Source organism: Rousettus aegyptiacus, unplaced genomic scaffold (genome assembly GCF_014176215.1).
Source record: "Rousettus aegyptiacus isolate mRouAeg1 unplaced genomic scaffold, mRouAeg1.p scaffold_m13_p_7, whole genome shotgun sequence".
Lineage (NCBI taxonomy): Eukaryota > Metazoa > Chordata > Mammalia > Chiroptera > Pteropodidae > Rousettus > Rousettus aegyptiacus.
Genome location: NW_023416310.1, coordinates 73,058,615 through 73,080,977, shown reverse-complemented (window position 1 = coordinate 73,080,977; position 22,363 = coordinate 73,058,615). Strand labels below are relative to the sequence as shown.

The window sequence follows — 22,363 nt, the reverse complement described above, 5'->3', positions numbered from 1 at the left end:
TTTTGCTATTGTTAAGTCCTACAATTTTTCTAATTCCTATTTCTTCTTCGATCTCTGAGTTATTTGGTCATACTTCTTAATGTGCAGTTGTGTGGAATTTTCCCTAATTATTTTTTTTTTGTATTGATTTCTAACTAAGAGTATTTTGGTCTGAGTAATGTCATTCTTTTGCCATTGACCGAGATGTACTTTGTAATGGCGAATAATTATTTTATCTGAGTCCTTTAGATGAAGCTTGTTAAGTGTGTTCAAGTCTATTGTAGCCTTAATAAGTTTTTGTTTTCATAATCTATTGACCAAGAAAGACTTGCAAAAATTTCTCACAACTGTGGACATTCCTGTTCCTCCTTTGACTTTTGTCTGTGTTTGCTTTGGGGAGACTATGTTATTAGGCACACAGTTTTTAAATTATTACATCTCGATGAAATAAATCTTTTATTGCGCAGTGGCCCTCTTTATTTTCATTAAAGTCTATTCTGTCTCATACCTACACTGGCTTTCTTTTAGTGGGTTTTTCCTTGTTATATCTTTTCCCATGTTTTTATATATATCTATCAATCTAGCTTTTACTAGGTTGGTTGATCAGAATATCTATTTACATCTTTACAATCAGAAATGGAACTTTAAAAAAAGGAATAGTGGAGTCGATTTGCTAATAATTTATACAGGATAGTAGCATTCATATTCGTGAGTGATATTGGTCAACAATTAAGATGACATTATTTATAATACACACTGAGATGATTTTGAGAGTGAAAGGGAATGCTGATAAATTGCACTAGGATAATAGGCATAAACCAGGATGGTCCAGGGCAAAGAGAGATCATCCTATCAATTTTTCTTTGGATCCCATTTTCATGCTGTGTTTCAGCAGTTGGCAGTGGAAGAAGAGGTGAATTCAGATGCCCGGCGGCCTTGCAGCTCTCCATGTCGAGCCCTGCTAGCGGTGGAGAGCCACCGAAGGCAGCGATGCTGTGCGGAAGGGGGTGTTGGGTTTCATCAGGCAGTCCCGGTCCAGCGTGAGGCGCATGCCGATTCTCACTAGACCCACCTAGAACCCTGCGCCCTGCTTTGGCGCTGTTGACAGTGGCGACTGTCACATCTATTAAGAAAATCAGCATGATAGCTGTGGTAGCCCAGCAAGCAGTTGATACCTAACATACCAGTGGCAAGGTCCCCAACCAGGCGAGGAGACCCCGGGAAGGGAGAGCACTGTGGATCCAGGCTCGTGGCGCAGAGGTTGATTGCAGTGCCTCTGGCCAGCGTCCTCGGGCTTTGTGAACCGTCCCATCATTATGCCCAGGAATGTGAGATGGAGATAGGAGGCTTTCCAGCGATTCATGCAGTCAGAGCTCAGACTCACCCTGCCGGCTTCATAGCTCTGATCGTATTATCCTCCGTCTCTGACCGTAGGCTAATATGGGCCCTAACAGGGAAAGAGGGAGCAGACCTGGCTTTGCATGTCTGTCTGCTCCGTAGCTGTATAATCCTTGGGTAAATAATCTAGTGTCTCTGAACTCCAGTTTCCTCATCCATGGAGGTAATAATGCTTACCTGACAGGGTCACTGTGAAAATTAAAGAAATGCGGAAGCACTCGGCATGATCTTGGCGCATAGTAGAGTCTCATATTAGCTTCCCTTATTCTTCAGCTTGTGTCTTAGGTTGTCCTGGGTATTTGCTTCTCCAGACAAAGGTTACTTTTTACTTTGTGACTTAAGGTTGAAATGTCCCCTAGGACCTCCCCGTCTACCTTGAGTCAGGAAACATTTCTCACCATTGTGCCCTCAGTTATACGCATGTGGCATTGGATAATTTAAGAAAGTATAGAAATTGACAGTAGTAAAATTTCAACCCAAGGAAATAAACTAATGTTTATGTTATATAAGACATATAAATCGTCAGAAAAGGTAAGATGTGCTTATCCTTAAAAGCTAAGGCTTAAGTCTTCTTAGATAAAGCTGAGATTCCCTCCTTGACCCCTTATCTTCTCACGACTCTCCTACAGGACTTCATTGACTTAACCAGAGAAGCCAGACCGAGGGCAAAGGAGCGCAGCGAGCTCTGTGTGATCGACCTGACGAGAACTGAGGAAGAAAACAGACCTATCGCCACCCTTGACTTGACTCTAGAACCTGTCGCTCCCTCCCAGAAGGAGCCAGCCAGTCTTGAGACAGGTGCCAGCCTGTCCAGCAAAGAGGTGACTGAGAGGTGGGTGGACAGAAGCGCTCGGCCCGCGGCCCGGAGAATCATTAACAGCGATCCTGTGGACCTGGAACTTTTGGAAGAAACTGTATTGGAAGGTCCCCAACCCCCTCCGTCCATCCATGGGGACTCTGTTTATCCAGCAGAGCCAAACTGTAGCTCAGCCACATTCAAAGGTGACCTCGGCTCCCTGGCCAGCCCACAGCTGTCGTCAGATGTTCACTCCCTCTCCCCAAAAAGCAATAAAGCTAGCAGCAGCAATCAAAGGGCACCCTTGCCATGCCCACAGCAAGATGTGCCTTGTCCCCCACAAGCCTTGCCGTGCCCACCGCGAGCCCTGCCATGCCCGCCGCGAGCCTCACCGAGTCCACCACGAGCTTCCTCATGCCCACCGCGAGCCTTGTCCTGCCCATCACAAACCGCACAGTGCCACCTGCAGGCTTTGCCTCGCCTGCCTCAAGAAGCACCACGTCCTCAAGATGTGCCAGCCACTCAGGATGTGCCACGCCTTCAGCAGAATATGCCAAGCCCACCCCAAGACTCATCAGGGCAACCTCGACACTTACCAACCCCACCTCGGCACTCAGTCTGCCCACCTCAACACTTACCAGGCCCACCTCAACATTTACCAGGCCCACCTCAACACCCGCTCTGCCCACCTCAACATTTACCAAGCCCACCTCAACACCCACTCTGCCCACCTCAACATTTACCAAACCCACCTCAACACCCACTCTGCCCACCTCAACATTTACCAGGCCCACCTCAACACCCACTCTGCCCACCTCAACATTTACCAAGCCCACCTCAACACCCACTCTGCCCACCTCAACATTTACCAGGCCCATCTCGACACTCACTCTGCCCAACTCAGCACTCACTCCACCCTCCTCATGACTCTCTGGGCTTACCTCAAGGTGTCCCAGGCCCACCTCAAAACATATCATATCCACAAGATGTGGCACACCTGCAAGACATGCTACGGTCACCAGGAGACATGTCACAGTCACCAGAAAACATGCAACAATCATCAGGAGACGTGCCACAGTCGCCAGAAGGCATGCAGCTGTCATCAGGAGACGTTCCACAGTCACCAAGAGGCATGCCGCATCCACCTAGAGAAGTCCCACACTTACCGGGAGATGTGCTGCATTCACACGGAGACATGCCACCCTTCCCTGGACACTCGCCTCACTTAGCACACGACAGGCCTGACTCTCCCCAGCATGACCTGCAGAACGGCGACACTCCTATGGACATCTCCGCTCCATCCTCTCCAAGCTGCTCACCTAGCCCAGAGTCCCTAGAGTCTGAAACTTCCTTAGAGAAAGTTCCCTGGCTCTCTGTCACCGCACCTCCAGCCAGAAAAGAGGTATCCCCATCAGAGCCTGCCAAGCCCGGGCCTGCCCAGGTACAGGCACGAACGCCAGAAGGCGGGTTGTACAGCAGACCTTGCCTGCACAGGCTGAAGTACTTCTTACGACCTCCAGTGCATCACCTCTTCTTCCAGACACTAATACCTGATAAAGACCTAAGAGAGGTGAGCTAACCTATCTTCCCCTAGGGATTAGAGGTCCTTTTCACAGGGCTAGCGTAAGGTTAGTACGGGTGGGAGAACAGGTCCCTTATGAACTTGATCTTTACCTCTTTCCCCTACTTGTGGAACCAGTGTAGAGTCAGATCTGGGTTTAGATTTCAGCCCCACTCTTAAAAACCGGCTCTGGAGACGTCGGTTTACCTTTCTGAGCCCAGCTTCCCCCCCGCACGGTGGAGAGAGGAGCGTGAGCTAACGTTCGGGAAGTGCCTGCGGTGTCTGGCTCGTCGCGGGCCTTCGTCACACGCTTCTCTTCAAGCCCCGCGCCTCCACCACGCCCTCGTTACAGCCCCCCTGTACGGAAGTAGTAATACCCTTGACCCTTCAGTGCCTCCAAAGTTATCACTCCGACTTTTGGGGAGGAAATTCCATTTTAAGATTTTAGTGGGAATGCTGCTTCCTGTTGGTCTTCTTTGCTCTCTGAGAACTAAACCAGATGTGTAAGAAAAAAACAATTATGGCCACGTCCCACGATATGAAGCAATTTTCTCATTATCGGTAATCACGTTCTCAACGTCGAGAAGACTGGCTAGAGGTAGCTCAGGATCACAAGGGGCATGCTCCTGGTCGGAGCCATCGGTGATCCAGCCGGGCACATCTGGCATTCCGCTTGATTTGGCCTTGGCCAGTAAGTGGTTTTCTCTTGTTTTAATGGTTGTCATGACTTCTGACACGTTAATGTCGTCTTCCGAATGACTTCCAATCGCTAGCCCATTCTTTTGTTTCCCCTGGGTTCGGCTCATGTTGGTGATATGGGTGCTCATTATCAAGGGTGCTTGGGGGCCTTGAAAGAGTCTGTTTCCCTCAGCAAGGCTGTAGTGCACGACTGGAGAAGCCATCGGGAGATGTAGGTGGAGAGACCGTGTCCCCCGTCTCCGTACACGTAGCTCAGATTATAAGGTGGCAGTTAGGCGACGCACAGTGGCTTCTTCTTCATTTCTCTTTGTTACCTCAGCCATCTGGAAGACATCTCTCTGTACACCGTTTCTGTCTCTCTTATCATTTCTTCGGGGCCTTTAATAAATATTTTTTCACTGGGTCACTTTCCCCCCCAGAACTTCTTAGCCAGTCCCCACACTGCCACTTACCAGCCACTGGCCCTGAATCCTCTGAGTCTCTTTGCGTAGCTCTAAACTAAGTCGCAATGCCCAGATCACAGAGTTGTTTGACCTAAACATAAGCGCATAAAGCACGAAGCCACCTTTCAGGGCTTGGAAAGGTGCTCGGTAAATATCAGTTCCTTTTAAAGGTCCAGGCACCAGAACAATTTATGAACTGTATCTGTTTGCGGATGTCCCCGGCAGGAAACAAATAGTACAGGTTCGAGACTGTAAAATGCACCACCCGTGAAGTAGTCACCAACGCAAGACTTTTGTTCTCTCGCCTTCTCTTGCTCTTCATTACAGGCCACTTACAGAAGTGGTCTCTCATCGGCGACATCAGGGCTCTGCCCCAGGTGATCTGAGGCACGCAGAACGGACCTTCTGAAAGGGCGATTCTAGCCCTTCCTGTTACATATAAGCTGTCAAGTCTCTGTTTGGTTTAAAATTAATACGTCTCAGATTTTAAAAATCATGCTTGCTTAATAGAAAACATTTTAAACTATGAAATATAAATGTAGTTACCCCTGCTGTTATCAGTCAGCATTTATTATTATTAATAACTCGGTGTTTTTCCATCCTGCTGGCCTTTCATACATATTAAAATTTTTTAATAATTGGGATTTGGTGTTGTTTATGGAGAGTACAGGTTTACAGGATGGATCCGATGTATGCCGGCTTCTGCCATTAGTTGCGTGACAAATGCTTACTCTCTAAATCTCGGTTTCCTCATCTGTAAAATAGGAATACGAACAGTATGAATCTCCTAGGGTTGTGAGAATTGAGGATAAGTTAAACATTCAGAAATTATTGTTTTATAATTGTTATTACATTCCTGTATCAAACAGATTTTTTGATGTTTGTTTTCCTTCTGATTATGAAAGCAATATATGTCTGTTATGGAAAAATTGAAAAATAGGAAAAATGTGTATAGACAAAAAAATCATCCATAATTCTGCCACTCGGATAATAGAAAAGTGCTTCACACATATTCTCTCCCGGTCTTTACATACATACTTTCGGAGGGAAGAAGGCGATTTAACATTTACCGTTGACTCCAAAATCAGCAACGTGAGATACTTCAACTAACGGTCAAACGTGTTCAGAACATTTTTCTTCATTTCTTTATTTTGGTATCTGATATAATATTATGACTACTTCTAAATATCTTATCACCTTTACTCCAAAATCAATTTCAGCTACCTCTTGACTCTTGTAGGTTTCTTTCTGTGCTATATTTTAACGCAAATGATATCACGTCATATGTAGATCTTCGAATGCTTGTTTTTTAACTTAATATAAGCGTGATTTTTCCATGTCACTAAAAGTGTTTTAGCTAGGGCTTTCCAGACTCTCCTTTCTTATGAATATTTCAAGTGCGTAGAAAACTTCACTGTCTTGAGCCTGTTTCCAGAACCTCTTGTGTTTGTCATGTTTGTCCATAGAAACCCATCCTAATTCATTTCTTTTTATCTCTACAGAGCAAAGGTCAAAAACTAGAACCCATCCCTCATCGAAGGCTAAGAATGGTAACAAACACCATTGAAGAAAATTTCCCCCTGGGGACTGTGCAGTTTTTGATGGACTTTGTGTCACCCCAGCATTACCCACCCAGAGAAATCGTGTCTCACATCATCCAGAAAATTCTGCTCAGTGACTCTGAGACCGTGGATGTCCTGAAAGACGCCTACATGCTGCTCATGAAAATTCAACAGTACGAACCTTAGATGCTGCCAGACCTCCCGGGGGCCTGGACTCGGGGCCTGCTTTCTCTTGCCTGCATTTTATTCAGCTAACCGTTAGAGAGGGTGACATAGCATATTATTGTTATTTGGGTTGCAAGCGACAGGAAGCCCAATCCAAACTGCCTGTAACAGCTAGTAAAAGAGAATTTCATGACTCATGTTACTGGAAACCTAGGAATGAGACGTGATTTAATTCAGTTCAAAAACAGTTAAAAGGATCCATGTTTCAGCTCTGCTTTGCTCCACGTGGTAGCCTTCTCGGCCTCTAGCTTTTATGATATTCTCAGTGGGAAGAGAAAGTCCGCTTCCATTATAATCACATGAGTCTTGAAGGTTTTAATGGCATAATATGAGACATGGGCCCACCTTAGAGCCAACGCTGAACTGGTCTAGAATTTCGTGATTGGCTCAGCGTGCTCCGTAGGCTTCGTACCCGGGTCCTGGTAGGGAAGGTCATGGGCTATATAATCCAGAGTCTCTTTCTTCAAGGTAAAATTGGGGTACAGTACCCCCCAAAAGAAAGGTGACTACTGGGCAGCAAAAAATAAAAAAGTCCCGCTCTCCTCAACGACGCATTTTATCAAAGGGTGGGCCAGAGCACTGAGGATAAGAGGAGGGTCCTCTCTCCTGTCATCTTCCGGATCCCGTCCCTTCTTCCACTAAACTCTCCAGATTGCTAATTGATGTCGCTTGACTTCCAGGCTTCATCCAGCTAATGCCAAGACAGTGGAGTGGGACTGGAAGCTGCTCACTTACGTCATGGAGGAAGAGGTAACGTGACAACGAGGAGGAGGTGTCTTTTGCAAAGGAAGTTTTAACTAGAAACAAGTAAGAGCGAATCTGGTAGTAAGGTCTTTGGCATTATTCTCTCCTTATACTCTCCTCCCCACCAAAAAATTCCCATTGAAATGGTATGTGCTGTCTTCCAGTTCAAGATTGAATACATTCGCATATCCCTCTCCTTCTTGAGGGCTCATTAAAAATAACAGTAAATGAGTAGAGAAAGTTATAAATCTGTGGCAATGAAAATAAGGGATGGACAATATATGTGTGAATGAAGATTGGAAGGTCTCTAGGCTGTGTAACAGTGAGGACGGAGGGAGCCCGGCAGGGGGAGCCAGAGAGGCCAGAGTACACGTGGAAGGGGCTGAGCCAGGGCGGGAGGAAATCTGCCCACTGGAGCAGAGAGCTTTGGGACTCAGAAACTCGATACGGAAGAGGGTTGGAGTCAAATATGGGCTGTAAATTCGTTGAAGATTTGTAGATGACAACCTTTCCGTTCTTGAGTACAGAAGGTTCAGTTGCCAGGTAACCAGGTTATCTACCCCTCAGGCAAAAAGCCAGAGGATTCATTGTCTGCAGACACTGAATGAACCATCTGTCATACGTGAAGGCAGCTGGTGTAGAGCTGGTACTCCAGAAAAAAACTCTTCTGCATTCCGACCTTTAGGCGTCCCTACACTTGCCAGCTCTTCTGTCTGCTCACCCCAAAGCCCTTGGATGGAACACATTATTTTCGGCTTAGAATTCTATACTCAACTAAACTATTAGTCAAGTGTGAAGGGAACATAAAGACATTTCCAGACATGTAGGTGAAAAATATCCCCACACCTTATTTCTTAGGAGGTTCGTTGAAGAGATGCATCGAAAGAATGGGGACATAATCAAAAAAGGAGACACAGGATCCAGGGAACACTGTCCTCATCCAGGAGAGTAAGGTTACAGTGGATGGTAGAACTAGAGAGTGACCAGTCCAGACTGGAGCGAAATGGAAAGCTTGAAGAAGGTCGATCTGGGAGACATCACTTAGATGGTAGACGAGGAAGCTCCGGGCCCTTGTTGCCCCGAGGAGACACCAAGTTAACAACCATATATGGACCAGAACACCTTTGTGACAACTGTAGAGATTGGTTGAGAAGCAGCAGTACCCAGGCCAATGCGTCACCGAGAAGGGACTCCACAGGAAGGAGTAGGAAAGTCTGTGATGTTTGTGTCCACGGCCGTCACTCCACGTGGCACAGCACAGGGCAGCTGGGAGGAGCTGTCCCGCAGCCCGGCTCCTTCCTCTGCATGGACACCAAAGAGCGGACTTTGAGTCCAGCGTTTAGGCTTGTTGGGGGGCTGCCCGAGGGATGGTGTCTGTCTCGCCTGACTCAGGGCGCTGAGGGGAACAGGGGCGTCATTAGAAGCTGCTGAAAAGAGAGGTGAGCACTGTGACACATTAGAGCCGCAGAGTGTACAGTTCCCCAGGCAGATACCGAGGGAGGAAGAGACTGCAGGCTCCTGGGAAGAAAGGGCCAAGACACTCAGGACAGCAAGACAGATCAGAGCATGCACAAGACCCAGAAAAGGTCCGAGCGGCCCAGGGCCTCTAGCCAGGCTGACTGCTGAAAGCTGGCATGGACTCAGTGGACGCAGCGAGGGAGAAATAAATTCCTTCCCAGGTAAACGAAAGCCAAGGGAGTTCGTACCACCAGCCCTGCCCATAAGTAACTGATGCATTTAAAAGAAGGACTCATTTGTTTTGGGGCACACAAGGGGTGAAGATGTAGTTTTGTGACATTAACAACCAAAAGGGGTGGAAACAGAACTATAAAGGAGCAGAGTTTTGGTATGTTAGTATGTCGTTTGTTTTTGTATATTATTGAAGTTAATCTGGTATAAAGTCAAATTAGAGTATTGTAACTTGAGAATGTTAAATGTAACGATTCTCATGGCAACCATGAAAACAGTAGAATATACCCAAAAGGAAATGAGAGAGGAATTTAAACATTTCACTACAAAGAGTTAACTAAAGAAAAAATACTAATGCAGGAAATTGGGGACAAAAAAGTGTAAGGCGTTTAGAAAACAAATAGTGCGAGGACAGAAGTCAGTCCTTTCTTACTGTGGCCGCTTTCAATGCAAGTAGATTAAACTCTCCAATCAAAAGAGATGAGCAGACTGGATGAGAACACGTGATCCAACCGCATGCCGTTTACCAGAAACTCACTTTAGATGCAAAGACACAAGTAGATTGAAAGTAAAAGGGTGGGAAACGATACTCCGTGCAAATAGTGACCAAAAGGGCCCGGTGGCCGTAGTCACATGAGACAAAATAGACTTTAAATCGGAAAATGTTGCAGGAGACAAAGGAGGGCATTATACATTAATTAAAATTTCAGTATAGCTAATAATTACAAACATTTTTGCATCTAATGACAGACCATCAAGCTGTGACATGAACATTGACAATTGAAAGGAGAAATTGTTCTGTGTTCATAGTTGGAGACTTCAGTACCACGCTCTCGGTAGTGGATAGAACAGACGGAAGATAAGAAGGGAGAGAACTCAAGACAGTAGACCAACAAGATCTAACAGCTATATACAGAATGTTCTCCCCAAAACAACGGTATACACATGCTTCTCAGCACATCTGGGACATATTCCAGGACAGACCACGTGTTAGGCCACACGTTGTCTTAATAGATTTTAGTAGATGTCATACAAGGTCTCGTCATTCTAGGAAGCCAGCGTCACCCTGATATCAAAGCCAGACAAAGACACTACAAGGATACTACAGACCAAAACCCTTTGTGAACAGCAATGCGAAACACTCCGCAGCACGTCACGAGGATTATACACGGTAACCAAGTGGGATTTATCCGGGAATACCAGGACAGTTCGACATCGAAAAATCAATCAGTGCACTACATCACGTTAACAGAAAAAAGGACCAAAACCACGTGATCATTTCAACTGATGCCGAGTATCCAACACCCTTTCGTGATAAACACTGAACAAAGGAGGAGTGGAAGGGAACTGCGTCGTCAAAGCCCTATGTGAAAAGCCCTCGGTGGTGGGGTGCTGACCGCTTTTCCTCTAAGGCGTGGAGCCGGGCAAGAATGCCTGTTTTCATCTAGTCATCATAGCGCCGGAGGTTCTAGCCAGAGCAAATAGGAAAAGGAAAGGAAGTAACATTATCTCTATTCACAAAAGACATGCTCTTTTATGTAGAAAACCCTAGAGATTCCACACAGGACAGCCTAGAACTTACAAACTGAACAAAGTTACAGGATACAGAATCGACTTGCAAAACTCAGTTGCATTTCTATATACTAACGATGAACAATCTGAAAAGGAAATTAAGAAAATAATTCCATTAAAATAGCATCAAGAATAATAAAATGCTTAAGAGTAAGCCTAATCAAAGGTGAACAACTTACACACTGAAAACTATAAAACATCATGGAAAGAAAATAAAGAAGACTTAGGTAAATGGTAAAATGTCTTATATTCATGGATTGGAAGACTATATGTTGTTCAGATGCCAGACTATCCAAAGCGATCCACGGATTCAGCACAATCCCTGTTAAAATCCTAACAGCGTTTTTTGCAGAAGTAGAAAAACCCATCCTAAAATTCCTGTGTAATCTGTACCTGGGCTTCATCAGTTAGGATCGTCTCACCTGTAACCCAAAATCCAGCCCGGGGGCTTGCCGACCAGTTAAGGATATGCATCAGCTTGCACTCCTAAAAGTTCAGCGGTGGAGGGGGGTAAGGGGGTGGGGGAGGCAGTTGCTCAGTCTAGCAGCCCAGTAGTGTCGCTTAGTCAACCAGTTCCTGTCTTTCTGGTCTGATAGCCACAACTCAGGGTTTCTTCTGAGACCGATAGGGTTAATGAGAGTGAGAGTGAGGTCCTCTGGCCGTCTCTTAAAATCAGAAAGTCCTCAGTCTTCAGGCTGTAGCATTGCCCCATGTGTCCTCTTCCATAATGACCTGGACTGCCCGCTCTCTGCCGTTTAGGGACAGACACACTTGTTGACTCGTGGCCTTCCTTTGGACTTGGTATCTCTGAGAGCACTGCCCGCTGGCCTTCGGGAAACAGGAACGACTTCTCGTCTTTTCTGCCGTAGGGCCAGAACCTGCCCGGGCGGCTGCTGTTTCTGCGTTACGTCGTGCAGACCCTGGAAGATGACTTCCAGCAGATCCTGAGGAAGCAGCGGCAGCACCTGCAGCAATCCATCGCAAGCACCGTGCTGTCCTGTGACAAGCAGCCCCACAATGTCAGGTAACCGGGCACCTGCGCCCTGGGGTGACAAGAGGCGGGGGCTGTAGGCGGGCCAGAGAACATCAGGTGGATGAGATATTCTAGTCGGGATAGTGTGACAGGGATCCTTGTCGGAACTGTGGGCAGTCCTAACACATTCCCTGGCTGTCCCAAGCGTACATCGGGCACCGAGCTGTGTGCTCTTCTCTCGAGGCCATCAGACTTCCTTTGGCCTATTTCACTATTGTCCAAATAACCTCGAGATTCAAAGAGAAACCTTAACTCATGTAAAACTTTTCACAGCTTTTATAAATGCAGATTTATCTCCATCCTGCTGCATAACTTTCCGAAAAGTAATATTATAATAATCAGTCGTGTGGCTGGCTGACAATGAGGTATAATAGGGCTGCAAGCGTGTTCTCTTTTTTTTCTAGAATCAGGGCAGCTTCAGAGAGGGCAACCACCATATCCATGTGTCAGGGGGAAATGTGACTTCCGGGGGAGGGCCCTCCTGCCGGCATCTTCCTCCTGGAACTATGTGATCCTGCTTCTTTGGAAAATGGTTCTCACCAGGCTAACACCAGCATCTCTTTTTGCGGAGCATTAGTGAACTTCCACTCGCTTTTCCCGTATGTTCTCGCGTATGTGCCGAGAATAGTTTTACGGGCCAGCGTGGGATGCTGTTATAACTGCTTTAATGACAGAAGGAGGCAGCTTCTTCCCCTTAGTTTTCATGCCGTGTCATTTCCCTAGTGCCATTTCATACAAAGTTGAAACATTCACCCGTAAAGGGGTAGAAAATCAGTAAGTAGGAAATCTTACAAAGAGCATAGGATAGCATAGGTGGGTTTTCAATGGAAAAGTGACAGTTTGGACAGTGAGGGCGGCTGTCGGCCACTCTGCCATGCGAGCGCAGGCTCTGGGTTGGGTGGGCGACGGGAGGCACCGTCCCACCCCGACCGGTGTCATCAGCTGCCTCGGTTCCACCTGTCCGGCTGTGGGCCTCCCACCGGGCGGAGTGTGGCCCTTGGGTTTCAAGAAAGGCACTGGTGGCCTCGAAATGCAGGCCAGGTCCTCCATTTTATGTGTTATCAGTGAAAAATATCGTCTGTTCCAGATGGAAGGAAACCCAGCTGTCTTTGATTCAGTAAGGGATGGATATGAATGAGAATGAGGCTGTGGTTACCCGGATGTGTGCATGTGTTTGTCAGAACTCAAAGACCTTTGCATAATTTATGGCATATAAATTATACCCCACAGATAACTTAAAAAAGAGAGATGGTCAGTCAGTCCCCATAAGCCCCCTTCGTAAGGGACTTCATTTTCTCTTTTAACTGTGCATACAGAGTAAACTAGTTCTACAAGATGTAAGAAATATGCCAGTTCCCAGGCCGTGGCACTTGCATATCCTTTTTCCGGGGGTAATGACTCTCAAGTCTTTTATTTAAATGATTCTCTGGATATTTACCTCTGTATAGCTAAATAACCTGCTCATTTTGCTAATTCTTGATTTTTCATCATTAGCTATTATCTACTGATTTCCCATATGAAAGATGAGGAAATAGCTCCTTTTCCTCCCTCCGTCCCCCCGCCCCCCTGCATTTTCCAGCCCCCATACCATGAATACAGTTAGGTCATCATTTTGCGTAGGTCAGATGCTGTGTTTCCCTTGCGGTGACTATGTGTGAAAGTCAGAGCTGAGCCACGCACTAAATGCTGAGTACTTTTCCTTTCACACATACCTTTTTGTTCTCCATAGACCGAATTAATAATTGTCTTATTTTTAGCTTCCTTGTATTCTTTGCGCCTGTCAGAAGTCAACCCTAAATTCTCTGCTATTTGGTCTGAATCTCCCCTCGAGATGTCGATTGGCACTGGACTCTTACTAATTTCTTCATCGTGAGGGTCTGTGACGAACACTCCTTCGGTCTGGATGGCGGGTCCTCTCAGCCAGACTTTGCCTTGCGTGTGAGTGAGAAGTCCCTTCGCCTGTGCCCAGCGCTGGGTCTCTTGTTTGTTTGTCCCTCATCTTCTCTTTCTTCGTTTACTTCCTTGTTTTGATGGATCAGTCTCCAGAAGCTTCTTATAAAGTGCGTGGGAAGTAAAATGTTTGAGATCATTTATACCCGAAAATACCTTTTTCTTCCCACACATTGATTGATAACTGAGCATAGATATTTAGGTTGGAAATAACTTTTCTAGAAAGAGCATTGAAGAAAATCTTCCATTATCTTCTCGCTTCCAGAATCGCTGTTAGGTCATAAGCTACTTTGATTATTGATTCTTGTTCTGTGCCCTAATTTTGATCTCTGGAAGTTTCTGGAATTCTCCTTTTGCCCAGTATGCTTGTCCTAGGTCTATATTCATCCACTGTGCAGGGCATTGCGTGGGCCACTTTAGTCTAGAAACATGTCCTTCATTCCTGGAAAATAGTTTCATTTCCATTTTCATGGTTTTAACTTCTAAGAGCTCTTTTACTTCTGTAAATGTTCCTCTTTAAAATGAATGAAGAGTATTCTGTTCTTGTTTTCGTCCTTCATGGATCCATATCCTCTCATACTTCGATGATACTAACGATAGCTTTTGCGTTTCTTCTCCGCCTGATGTCTATTTCCTCCGAGTTGCTTTGGGGCCAGGTCGGCTGTTTTGGTCTTCACCTCTCGTGTTCGAGTACTTCCGCAGATGTCCGGCAAACCTCGGTGTTCTGTCCACGTGTAAGGGCGACAGACTCAAAAGCTTCTGGAAGCTCGGGAGGACCCGTCATTTCTGAACTTCCTTGTAGGCGGAACTGGCTGCCCGTTGGCTAGACGGGACCCTATCCGGGTCTTCAGGTCTTTCCTGTTGGGCCGGGTGCATTTCCCATAGGAGCTTCCAGCCTCCAACGTGAATGATAAAGGCTGGGATGCAGGGTTTGGAAGACAGGTGTGGGATGATGGCGAGGGTCTCTGCATTCAGCGCGCGCCGGTCCACATAGCGGCCCGTTTCTGCTCCCATCTCTGCCTGGTGTCCCAGTCCAGGGACCCTCTGTTTTACCCCTTCACAGACTTACCCTGCAGTTCACAGGGTCGGGGAAGAAGATCTAGGGGTCTGAAAGTTTCTTAGACATCTTATAATTCATCATACCTATTTTAACTTACCCTTCCACCTTCACTACAGAGGAACCTCATACTGCCATTTTCAAGCTTATTGCAGATTCGTTTTGTTTTTTCTATTTTTTAAAATAGGATTAAATAAGATTGCTCTTCTCTACTGCTGGTTTAGGATTCAGCTTTCTCAATTCTGTCAGTTAAAATGTATCCCTTTGCCAAAGTCGTAGACTTAGATTAAACATTATCTTGGACATGGCTCACTTGCCTTATTTACTTAATTGGTTACTTTTGTTATTGGTTACTTTTGATTTCGTAATCCGCATCTCTTAGCCACCCTCCCAAGTAAAAGGCTGGGACCTTGAGAATTAATCTCCATCTAACCACATTTCCACCCCTGTCACCCACTTTTGTACCTTCCTGCACCCAATATAATCAGCATCCTGAATGTCTGTCGTTTCTTTTCCTTCTTAAGTAATTTTATCGCATCTGCATGTGTTCCTATCAAGTATATATTTTTATTTCGGTTCCTTTTAGCTGTATATAAAAGGGTATCATTCTGTATGTAATCTAGTATATAGAAAAATCTTTTATTGTTCACTTACTATTACGAAGTACTAAGATTTGTCCATGTTATTAGCTGTCACTGTAGCTTATCCATTCTCACTACTATGTAATATTGTTTTGTAAATAGACTTCATTTTTCTTCTAGCTTCCAAAATTTCACGGTTATTGTCTTTCCTCCTTTTCCCCCCTTGCTCGTAGATTTTAAAAAATTATTTACTGTAGTACAAGCGGGATTTTAGGAAAGAACGAAATTAGATCTGTGTGTTCAAGCTACCATTTTTACCTGAGTTACCTAAGTGACTGTCAAAAGTAATTCAACTATATGAGATGTCTTTACTGTCCTAACTTTTAGAGCCTACACCCTGTATAAAATATGACTCCACTGTAATACTCTAAACTTCAGTTATTAGCATTAATAGATAACACCTAAAAAAAGAAAGCTGGCAGGGGCTTCTGTGCACATCCAGTCCAACCTACAACCTTGTCAAGGAATGTTCCTGGTCAGGAAGCCACAGGTAGTATTCTTTACCTTGGAGATAGCTTTCAAGAATTATAACTCAAAGAAAAACATGGCTGTTTTAGTTAGCATTTGTAGTCTTACTGCAGTTAAATGTGTGGTTTCCGTTAGACTCATTTAAATATTGCAAATAGCTAAGGGTCCTCGTCGTTGCCATCGGGGAAGTCTAGGGGTCTCGGAGCCCAGGTCAAGGCTGCGGTTCTGAGCACCACGCGATAAAACAGACGGTTAAAGTTCCCTTCTCATCCCTTCTCCATCGCAGGGACGTCATCAAGTGGCTGGTGAAAGTGGTAACCGAGGACGGATGGACTCAGCCGCCGAATGGGAGTCAGACCTCTTCAGGGGCCGGAGTGCTGAAGGCCAGCAGTAGCCAGCATCCCCTCCGACCCGACCTGGCGAAGAACGCCGCTCAGCTGTAAGGGGCGGAGCTTGCCGTCCTTCCTGGGGCCCTTGGCCGTGGCCGGAACAGCGCCCCCCCCTAAGAGTGGTTTCCCCCAAATGACCCAGCCATTTTCTGACTAAGGACCATCCTGTTTGCCCAAAGGCTGACTTTCTAATCCCAAAGGTAGCTCAAAAGCAGGCCCCTGCCCCGTACATGGATAAGACTGCACTCAGTGAATATAGACTGGCTGGAGTGTGACAGACAGAGGGACTTGCACTCCCTTTCCTGGATTCCAAGGGTCAGTAGGGGTTAGAGCTGCTCGTCCCTTCAGCCGTCGGCTGACAGAAGAGAAGGAGCCGTGGGCAGTGGTGTCCTGCAGTCTCTGGTCCTCAAAGACCTCCGTCTCTCTCCCGAGTCTGGCAGGTTCCAACAGGTTCTAACTGCACTGGCTCAGGCCAGGACAGGTCCCAGCACCTCAGGGCACACCGGAAATAGTCCTGATCTTTCTTCTCTGGGGTCAAGGGTGGTCTTGGCATTTTTTGAGAGATGCCAGGATTTTAGGGGCTGGAGCTGCCCTTGCACAAGTAGTAACTCACCCTCCTTGTCAATCATACTGTTAAAAGCTGTCGCACTGACATTTCAAACACAGCATTTGTGCCTAAATTCACAATGCTGTATTATAAGCTCATTGCACCAAGCTGATTTTCATATAAGACCTATGGGTTTTAACTAATTTAGAGATAATCTTGTTTCTAAAGGGGGAATGTTTGGAACAATGAAGCATTTACTTGGGCAGATTGGGGAGTCCAAGAGAGAGAGGCAGACACCGTTCCTCCAGTGGAAGCTAATCCATTAATGATAATAATAATAATAATGATTTGTTGTAAATAAATATTAGTAGGAACAAAAATAGGATCCTCTCAAAGTCGGTTTATTATGATCTTAACAACAATAATAGGCGCTACCATCTTCCATTGATGAGTGCCCATCTGCCAGATGCCCTACGAAGCACAACTTTACGAAATGGGTGGCATTAGTAATTCGTCAGAAGTCGAACAGTTTGTCATTGCAGACCCAGAATCTGCCAAGGCCCCGGTCTGCAGATGTTCTGGAAACGGAGCCCTTCCTCCCCTTGCAGATAATCCCTGCCGCACGCTAGAAAAGGCTGACTTGTGGCCAGGCCCACATTTCTGAGGGGCGGCCCAATTCCTTCTGCCACATCAACCTGCTGAGGTCTCATGGGAGAGGGGGTCACGTTCCACCAGTCGGAGTTCTGAGACCAGACTTAGTAAAAGATTGGTGTAAAGGAGCCAGTAACAGGAGAAAACTATGCAGTAATTATCTATTTTTCCCTGTCCTGTATCAAAGAAATTCGAATAATTGTTAGCCATTCTGCATCTGTTTCTTCACCTTAAAAACTGAGAAGTCAAAGGTTAGATGATCTTTAAAGTCTCTAGCTCCTTAAGATCGTATGTTTCTCTTTTCGAATGTAAAAGCAGCTTGCTTTTGCAGCTCAACCCCAGGTTCTGAGAGGTTCAGATAGTATGATCTGGCAAAAGGGACTCAGGTAGGTGACATCGCTAAATCAAAACATGCTGATGGCTTGAGTAGTCCTCCCCCGACCTATTGTGTGCGTCCCACTGGTGGGGACCTCCTCCCAGCCAGCAGGTGGCTCCTCCCTCGCCAGACCTGCCACTCACTTGTGTTCTGTGTTCTGGGCCCAGGATCGTGTGCCAGCTGCAGAGGATGCTGTCCATAGCCGTGGAGGTGGACAGGACCCCCACCTGCAGCTCCAATAAAATCGCCGAGATGATGTTTGGGTTTGTGCTGGACATTCCTGAGAGGAGTCAGAGGTAAGTCTTAGTTTCGTTTTTTTTTTTATTCTAGGAACATAATTTCAAAAGATCTAAACAGTTGTTAAAGTTCTCTATTAATTGTTACTGTTTGCCACTGGGGCACAGTTTTGGGGGGAAGAGCTAGGATATCTTAAATGGAGCCTAAATTTTCCACTTTGTCCATCTGGCTAACAATTTTACTCATTCTTCAAGGTTCAGCTGTTAATCGTGACCTTCCCTGACTCTCGGCCATAGGGCCTGGTGTGAATGTTCACAGAAGGCTTGAGAAATGAATGAAATAGGCATGTCCTATATCAGGGGAAGAAGAGGTGACCCAGGAAGGCTCAGGGTTGGACCTGTAGAATGAGCCCAAATAGTAAGAATATAGAATTTCATTTCTTTCAGCACAAAATATTAAAGCATCTATCAGGAGGAGATAAAGAAATAAGAGTTCTTGGCTAGAACTAATGATTCCATCTTTGAACCAGTAATTTTAGAATCCAGAGGAAGGAAAACACGGGAGCGAATGCGAAAGCACGGATAGTTGCTGGCGCGGGCAGTTCCTTTGAGAGGGCCACTGTGCCGTGGTGGCCCTTGGGGAAGTCCCCTCTGTCAGCTCCTTGTCTGCTTCTCAACCCCATGCTCTGCTCCCAGCCATCGGCCAGACTATTCTCGTACAGGTCCGCTTCCTCTTAGTAAAAGAAAATGTCATGCCAAATGGCACCGTAATGAAGATTTAATTAAAATACCCCGCTAAGATTAAGACGGACATTTCTTAGGTCCCTACAGTGTGCCAGTCATTGTCACATTCATTATCTCATATTTCCATGAAACTTGATAACATTATTCCTATTTAATGACTGAGAAAAAGTGATGAAATAACTAGCCCAGGGTTACCCAGCTAATCAGATTCGGAATCCAAACTTCAACCCAGGACAGCTCAACCGCAAGTTCAGCGTCTGAAGGAGGCCGTGGGTTAGGCGGCCAGGGCGAAGGACGCATGCGCAGAGCCGCGCTCGCCCCTCCCGTCTCAGGAGCGTCTCACGCCTTCATTCGCTGAAGCCCAGATGCTGGCGAGAGATGGGCAAGCTAAGGAATGGGTAACTATGAACAAAGTTAGACTTAACACAGACAAAAATAATGTAAATAAAACCTGGCCCGACTTTAAAACTCTCTCAGAGGGGGGCAGACTGGCGACCACCCGGTTTACGCTAACAGGACGCAGAGCTCCGTGAAGAAGTGGCAGATTCTGGAGCTGACGCAGGGAGAAGTAAGCAAGACGGGCCCGGAACAGCTTGTGCCCGGGAGTGAGAAGTGTTCAAAGGCTCAGAACGTGGCAGACGACGCCGGAGCCAGCTTAAAGGGCTTCCACTGACCAATCTGATCTCCATTTTTATTATTTTGTCATGTCAAGAATTTTGTATAAATAGAGTCATACGGTGTGTAAGCCTCTGGGATTGGCTGTTTTCACTCAGCATAATTCTCTGGAGAGCCAATCAGCTTACTGTGTGCATCGGTAGTCGGTAGTTCATTCCTTTTTTTTTTTTTTGCAGAATAGTGTTTGTTGCATGGTGTGTGTGTACTGTGGATTTATTATTATTATTATTTATTTAACCATTTACCCATTGAAGGAGATCTGTGTTGTTTCCACTTTGGCACTTTTGTGAATTAAGCTGCTCCGAACATTCACGTACACACTTTCATGTGACCATTAGTCCATTTCTCTGGAATAAATCCCAAAGAGTACAATTTTTGCCTCAGACAGTAGTTACCTGCTTAGTTTTTGAAGGAACTGCCAAACTGTTTTCCCGGCTGCACCATTTTACGTCCCCACCAGCACCGTGTGGGCGACGTGGCTCCTCTGCGGCCCGGCAGCCTTCGCTAGACTTCCCACGAGGTCCCTTACGGTTTCCGTTTCTCTCCACCAATAGTCCCCTTCTAGTCACTCACTACAGACACCGTGGCTGGTTAGTGTGTTGGTTGGTTGGTTGGTTTTTTAACCTCGAACATATTTGTAACAGCTGTTCTAAAGTCTAATAATTCTAACACCTGTGCCACCTCTTAGTCTGTTTTTCTGGCATTTTGCTCCTGGTTATGGATCACATTTTCTTGCGTTTTCTCTTCTCTAATCATGTGCTGGACATTGCGAGTGATGCGTTGTTGAGAGTCTGAAATGTGCTGTCTTCCTTTAAAGGGTGTCGAGTTCTGTTCTGGTAGGCATTGGATTTGCTGGCGATTAGCTCTCTCCTAGCGAGGCTTGTTTCTAGGGGTTGTAAGGGCTGGAGTCACCAAAGGGCTGGAGTCTTGAGGCTTAGTCCTTCTGGGGTCTCAGCCGACAGCCCAGGTGTGTAGTGAGACCCCTTCACTCCAGCTCATTGAAGCCCCAAGGTCTTAGCCCTGGGAGAGCTCCAGAATCCCTGCACCTGGGCCAAGGGGACCCCTGACTCACATTTCTCAACCTCCCTCTTCTCTGACACAAATTGCAGCCACCTCAGCCGTCCTGAACTCCAATCTCTGTTTACTCTGTCCAGCAAGTCCACCGCTTTCTGTTTGGGACCCACACTATCCTCTGGCTTAGTTCAAAAATACCATCAGCAAGAAATTTGGGGGATGTGGTTCCATAGTATAATGGTTAGCACGTCTGCTTTACATGCAGAAGGTCCTGGGTTCACGTCCCAGTGGAGCCACAGTCCACGGTCTACGGCCATGCCACCCTGAACAAGCCCGATCCCGTCTGAGCTCGGAAGCTAAGCAGGGTCGGGCCTGGTTAGTACTTGGATGGGAGACCACCTAGGACGTCCAGGTGTTGTAGGCATAAATAATAATAATAAATACATAAATAAAAAGAAATGTGGGGTAAAGGTTAAAGTTCACCACCTTTCTTTCCCTTCTCTTAAGGACAAGTCTTTTATAGCAGCTAGTCCAATGCCTGAAAATAGTTCCTTCATGTATTTTGTCCAGTCTTATAATTGTGTATGACAGGAGGGTAAATTGAATACCAGCTACTCTGTTAAGGCTGAATCTGGACTTTGGCCTTCCATGTCTTGTTTTTTAAATTTGAATTTGAATTGCTATAGATAATTGTACCTCCATTTCCTACGGTGTCCACTACAAATTACTTTCTTGTTCTCTATATATCTCTGAGTTTGGCATCTGTGAAGTATCAAATGAGGACAAATGCAGGCCCTGGAATAAAAATTAAAAGAAAAAATACAGTTTGAAATAAAAAGTGATTGAACAGGAAAACTGCCCTGTGAGACTAACAGGCCAAATACAAAGCAGAAATTAGACTTTGAAAGAATTAGGGGATATCTCGCAACTGTAATCATTTGGAATTCTTTGCATTAAAGAAGAAAATTTGTCAGAGAGGATATAGAAAATGATTTTTCAAACATTAAAGAGATAAAATGGATTTCCACAAATTTTATACTTTTAAAAAAGTTTGAATAGTAAGAAGCAAAGTTTTAAAAATACTCATTCTGCTTTTTAAACTTTGCTTTTATACAAATTATATATGTGCCTGGTGGAAAAACAAAGGGAAATGGCTAAAAAAAAAAACCGGATAGTTTGTTATTTCTCATTTTTATAAGCGACAGTGGCACAAAGAGGCCCCTGTTTTTCCAGTTGTTGCAAAGCCGCACAGGGGCAGGGTGTGGCGGGTGCGGGGGCAGCACGCTGCGGCTGGCCAGGCACAGGCAAGTCCTGCCGTCCTGTCCCTCCTGTCCCTCTGCTGCCATCGCCTCCTCTGCCCTCGAGCCGTCTGCTTCCGGGACTGCTGCGAGTAGCAGACGGGACTGCTGCGAGTAGCAGACGGGCAGGCGCTGCCAGACCAGCCCCCGGGCAGACAGCTGTGGGCAGCTCGCAGGGGGCCCTGGGCCTGAGGCCCCTGGTGGGTTGCTTCTGGCTTGGGGAGCCCAGCCCAGCGAGCGGCTTCTCCTCCCTAGAGCACAGCTGGCTCCCCTGCTCCCCTGCTCTAAGCCTCCGCGTGTGCTCCAGCCCGCCCCTGCTGGTCAAGCCCTGCACCGCTGGAGGGACAAAGTCAAGGGCGAGAGTCCCACAGGGAGTCTCAGGTCCTAGACTTGAATTTAAGACTCTGCAATGCCATACTTGTGTATTTTTTATGTCTTTGTTTTTAACCTGTTTTTCCCTCCATTGAAATGCCTCCTGCCTGGAGTCTTCTCTGGTCCTCCTCGGCCACCAGTGCCTGCTCCTCCGTAAAAGGGCCACTTCCAGTCCCCTGGCCAGATGTGCTATCTTCTTGTATCGCTAGAGCACCACAGCACCCCCATGGGGACACTGGCCCCG

At 46.2% G+C, this 22,363-nt stretch overlaps 1 protein-coding gene and 1 non-coding gene across 3 annotated transcripts in view; both read left to right on the top strand.

The window, feature by feature from the left end:
- The window catches only part of SIMC1 (SUMO interacting motifs containing 1), a 35,911-nt gene that overhangs the window by 3,804 nt on the left and 9,744 nt on the right, over positions 1-22,363 (top strand). For both annotated transcript variants that reach the window (XM_016155143.2, XM_016155142.2), the window contains exons 2-7: positions 2,007-3,743; positions 6,379-6,611; positions 7,344-7,413; positions 11,538-11,692; positions 16,104-16,256; positions 17,948-18,076. In XM_016155143.2, coding sequence (XP_016010629.2) covers positions 2,007-3,743; positions 6,379-6,611; positions 7,344-7,413; positions 11,538-11,692; positions 16,104-16,256; positions 17,948-18,076 — 2,477 coding nt within the window. The remainder of the gene's footprint in view (positions 1-2,006; positions 3,744-6,378; positions 6,612-7,343; positions 7,414-11,537; positions 11,693-16,103; positions 16,257-17,947; positions 18,077-22,363) is intronic.
- LOC118606170 lies at positions 20,755-20,873 on the top strand. The gene has a single exon (XR_004952311.1). It is a non-coding gene; the product is annotated as a 5S ribosomal RNA (ribosomal RNA).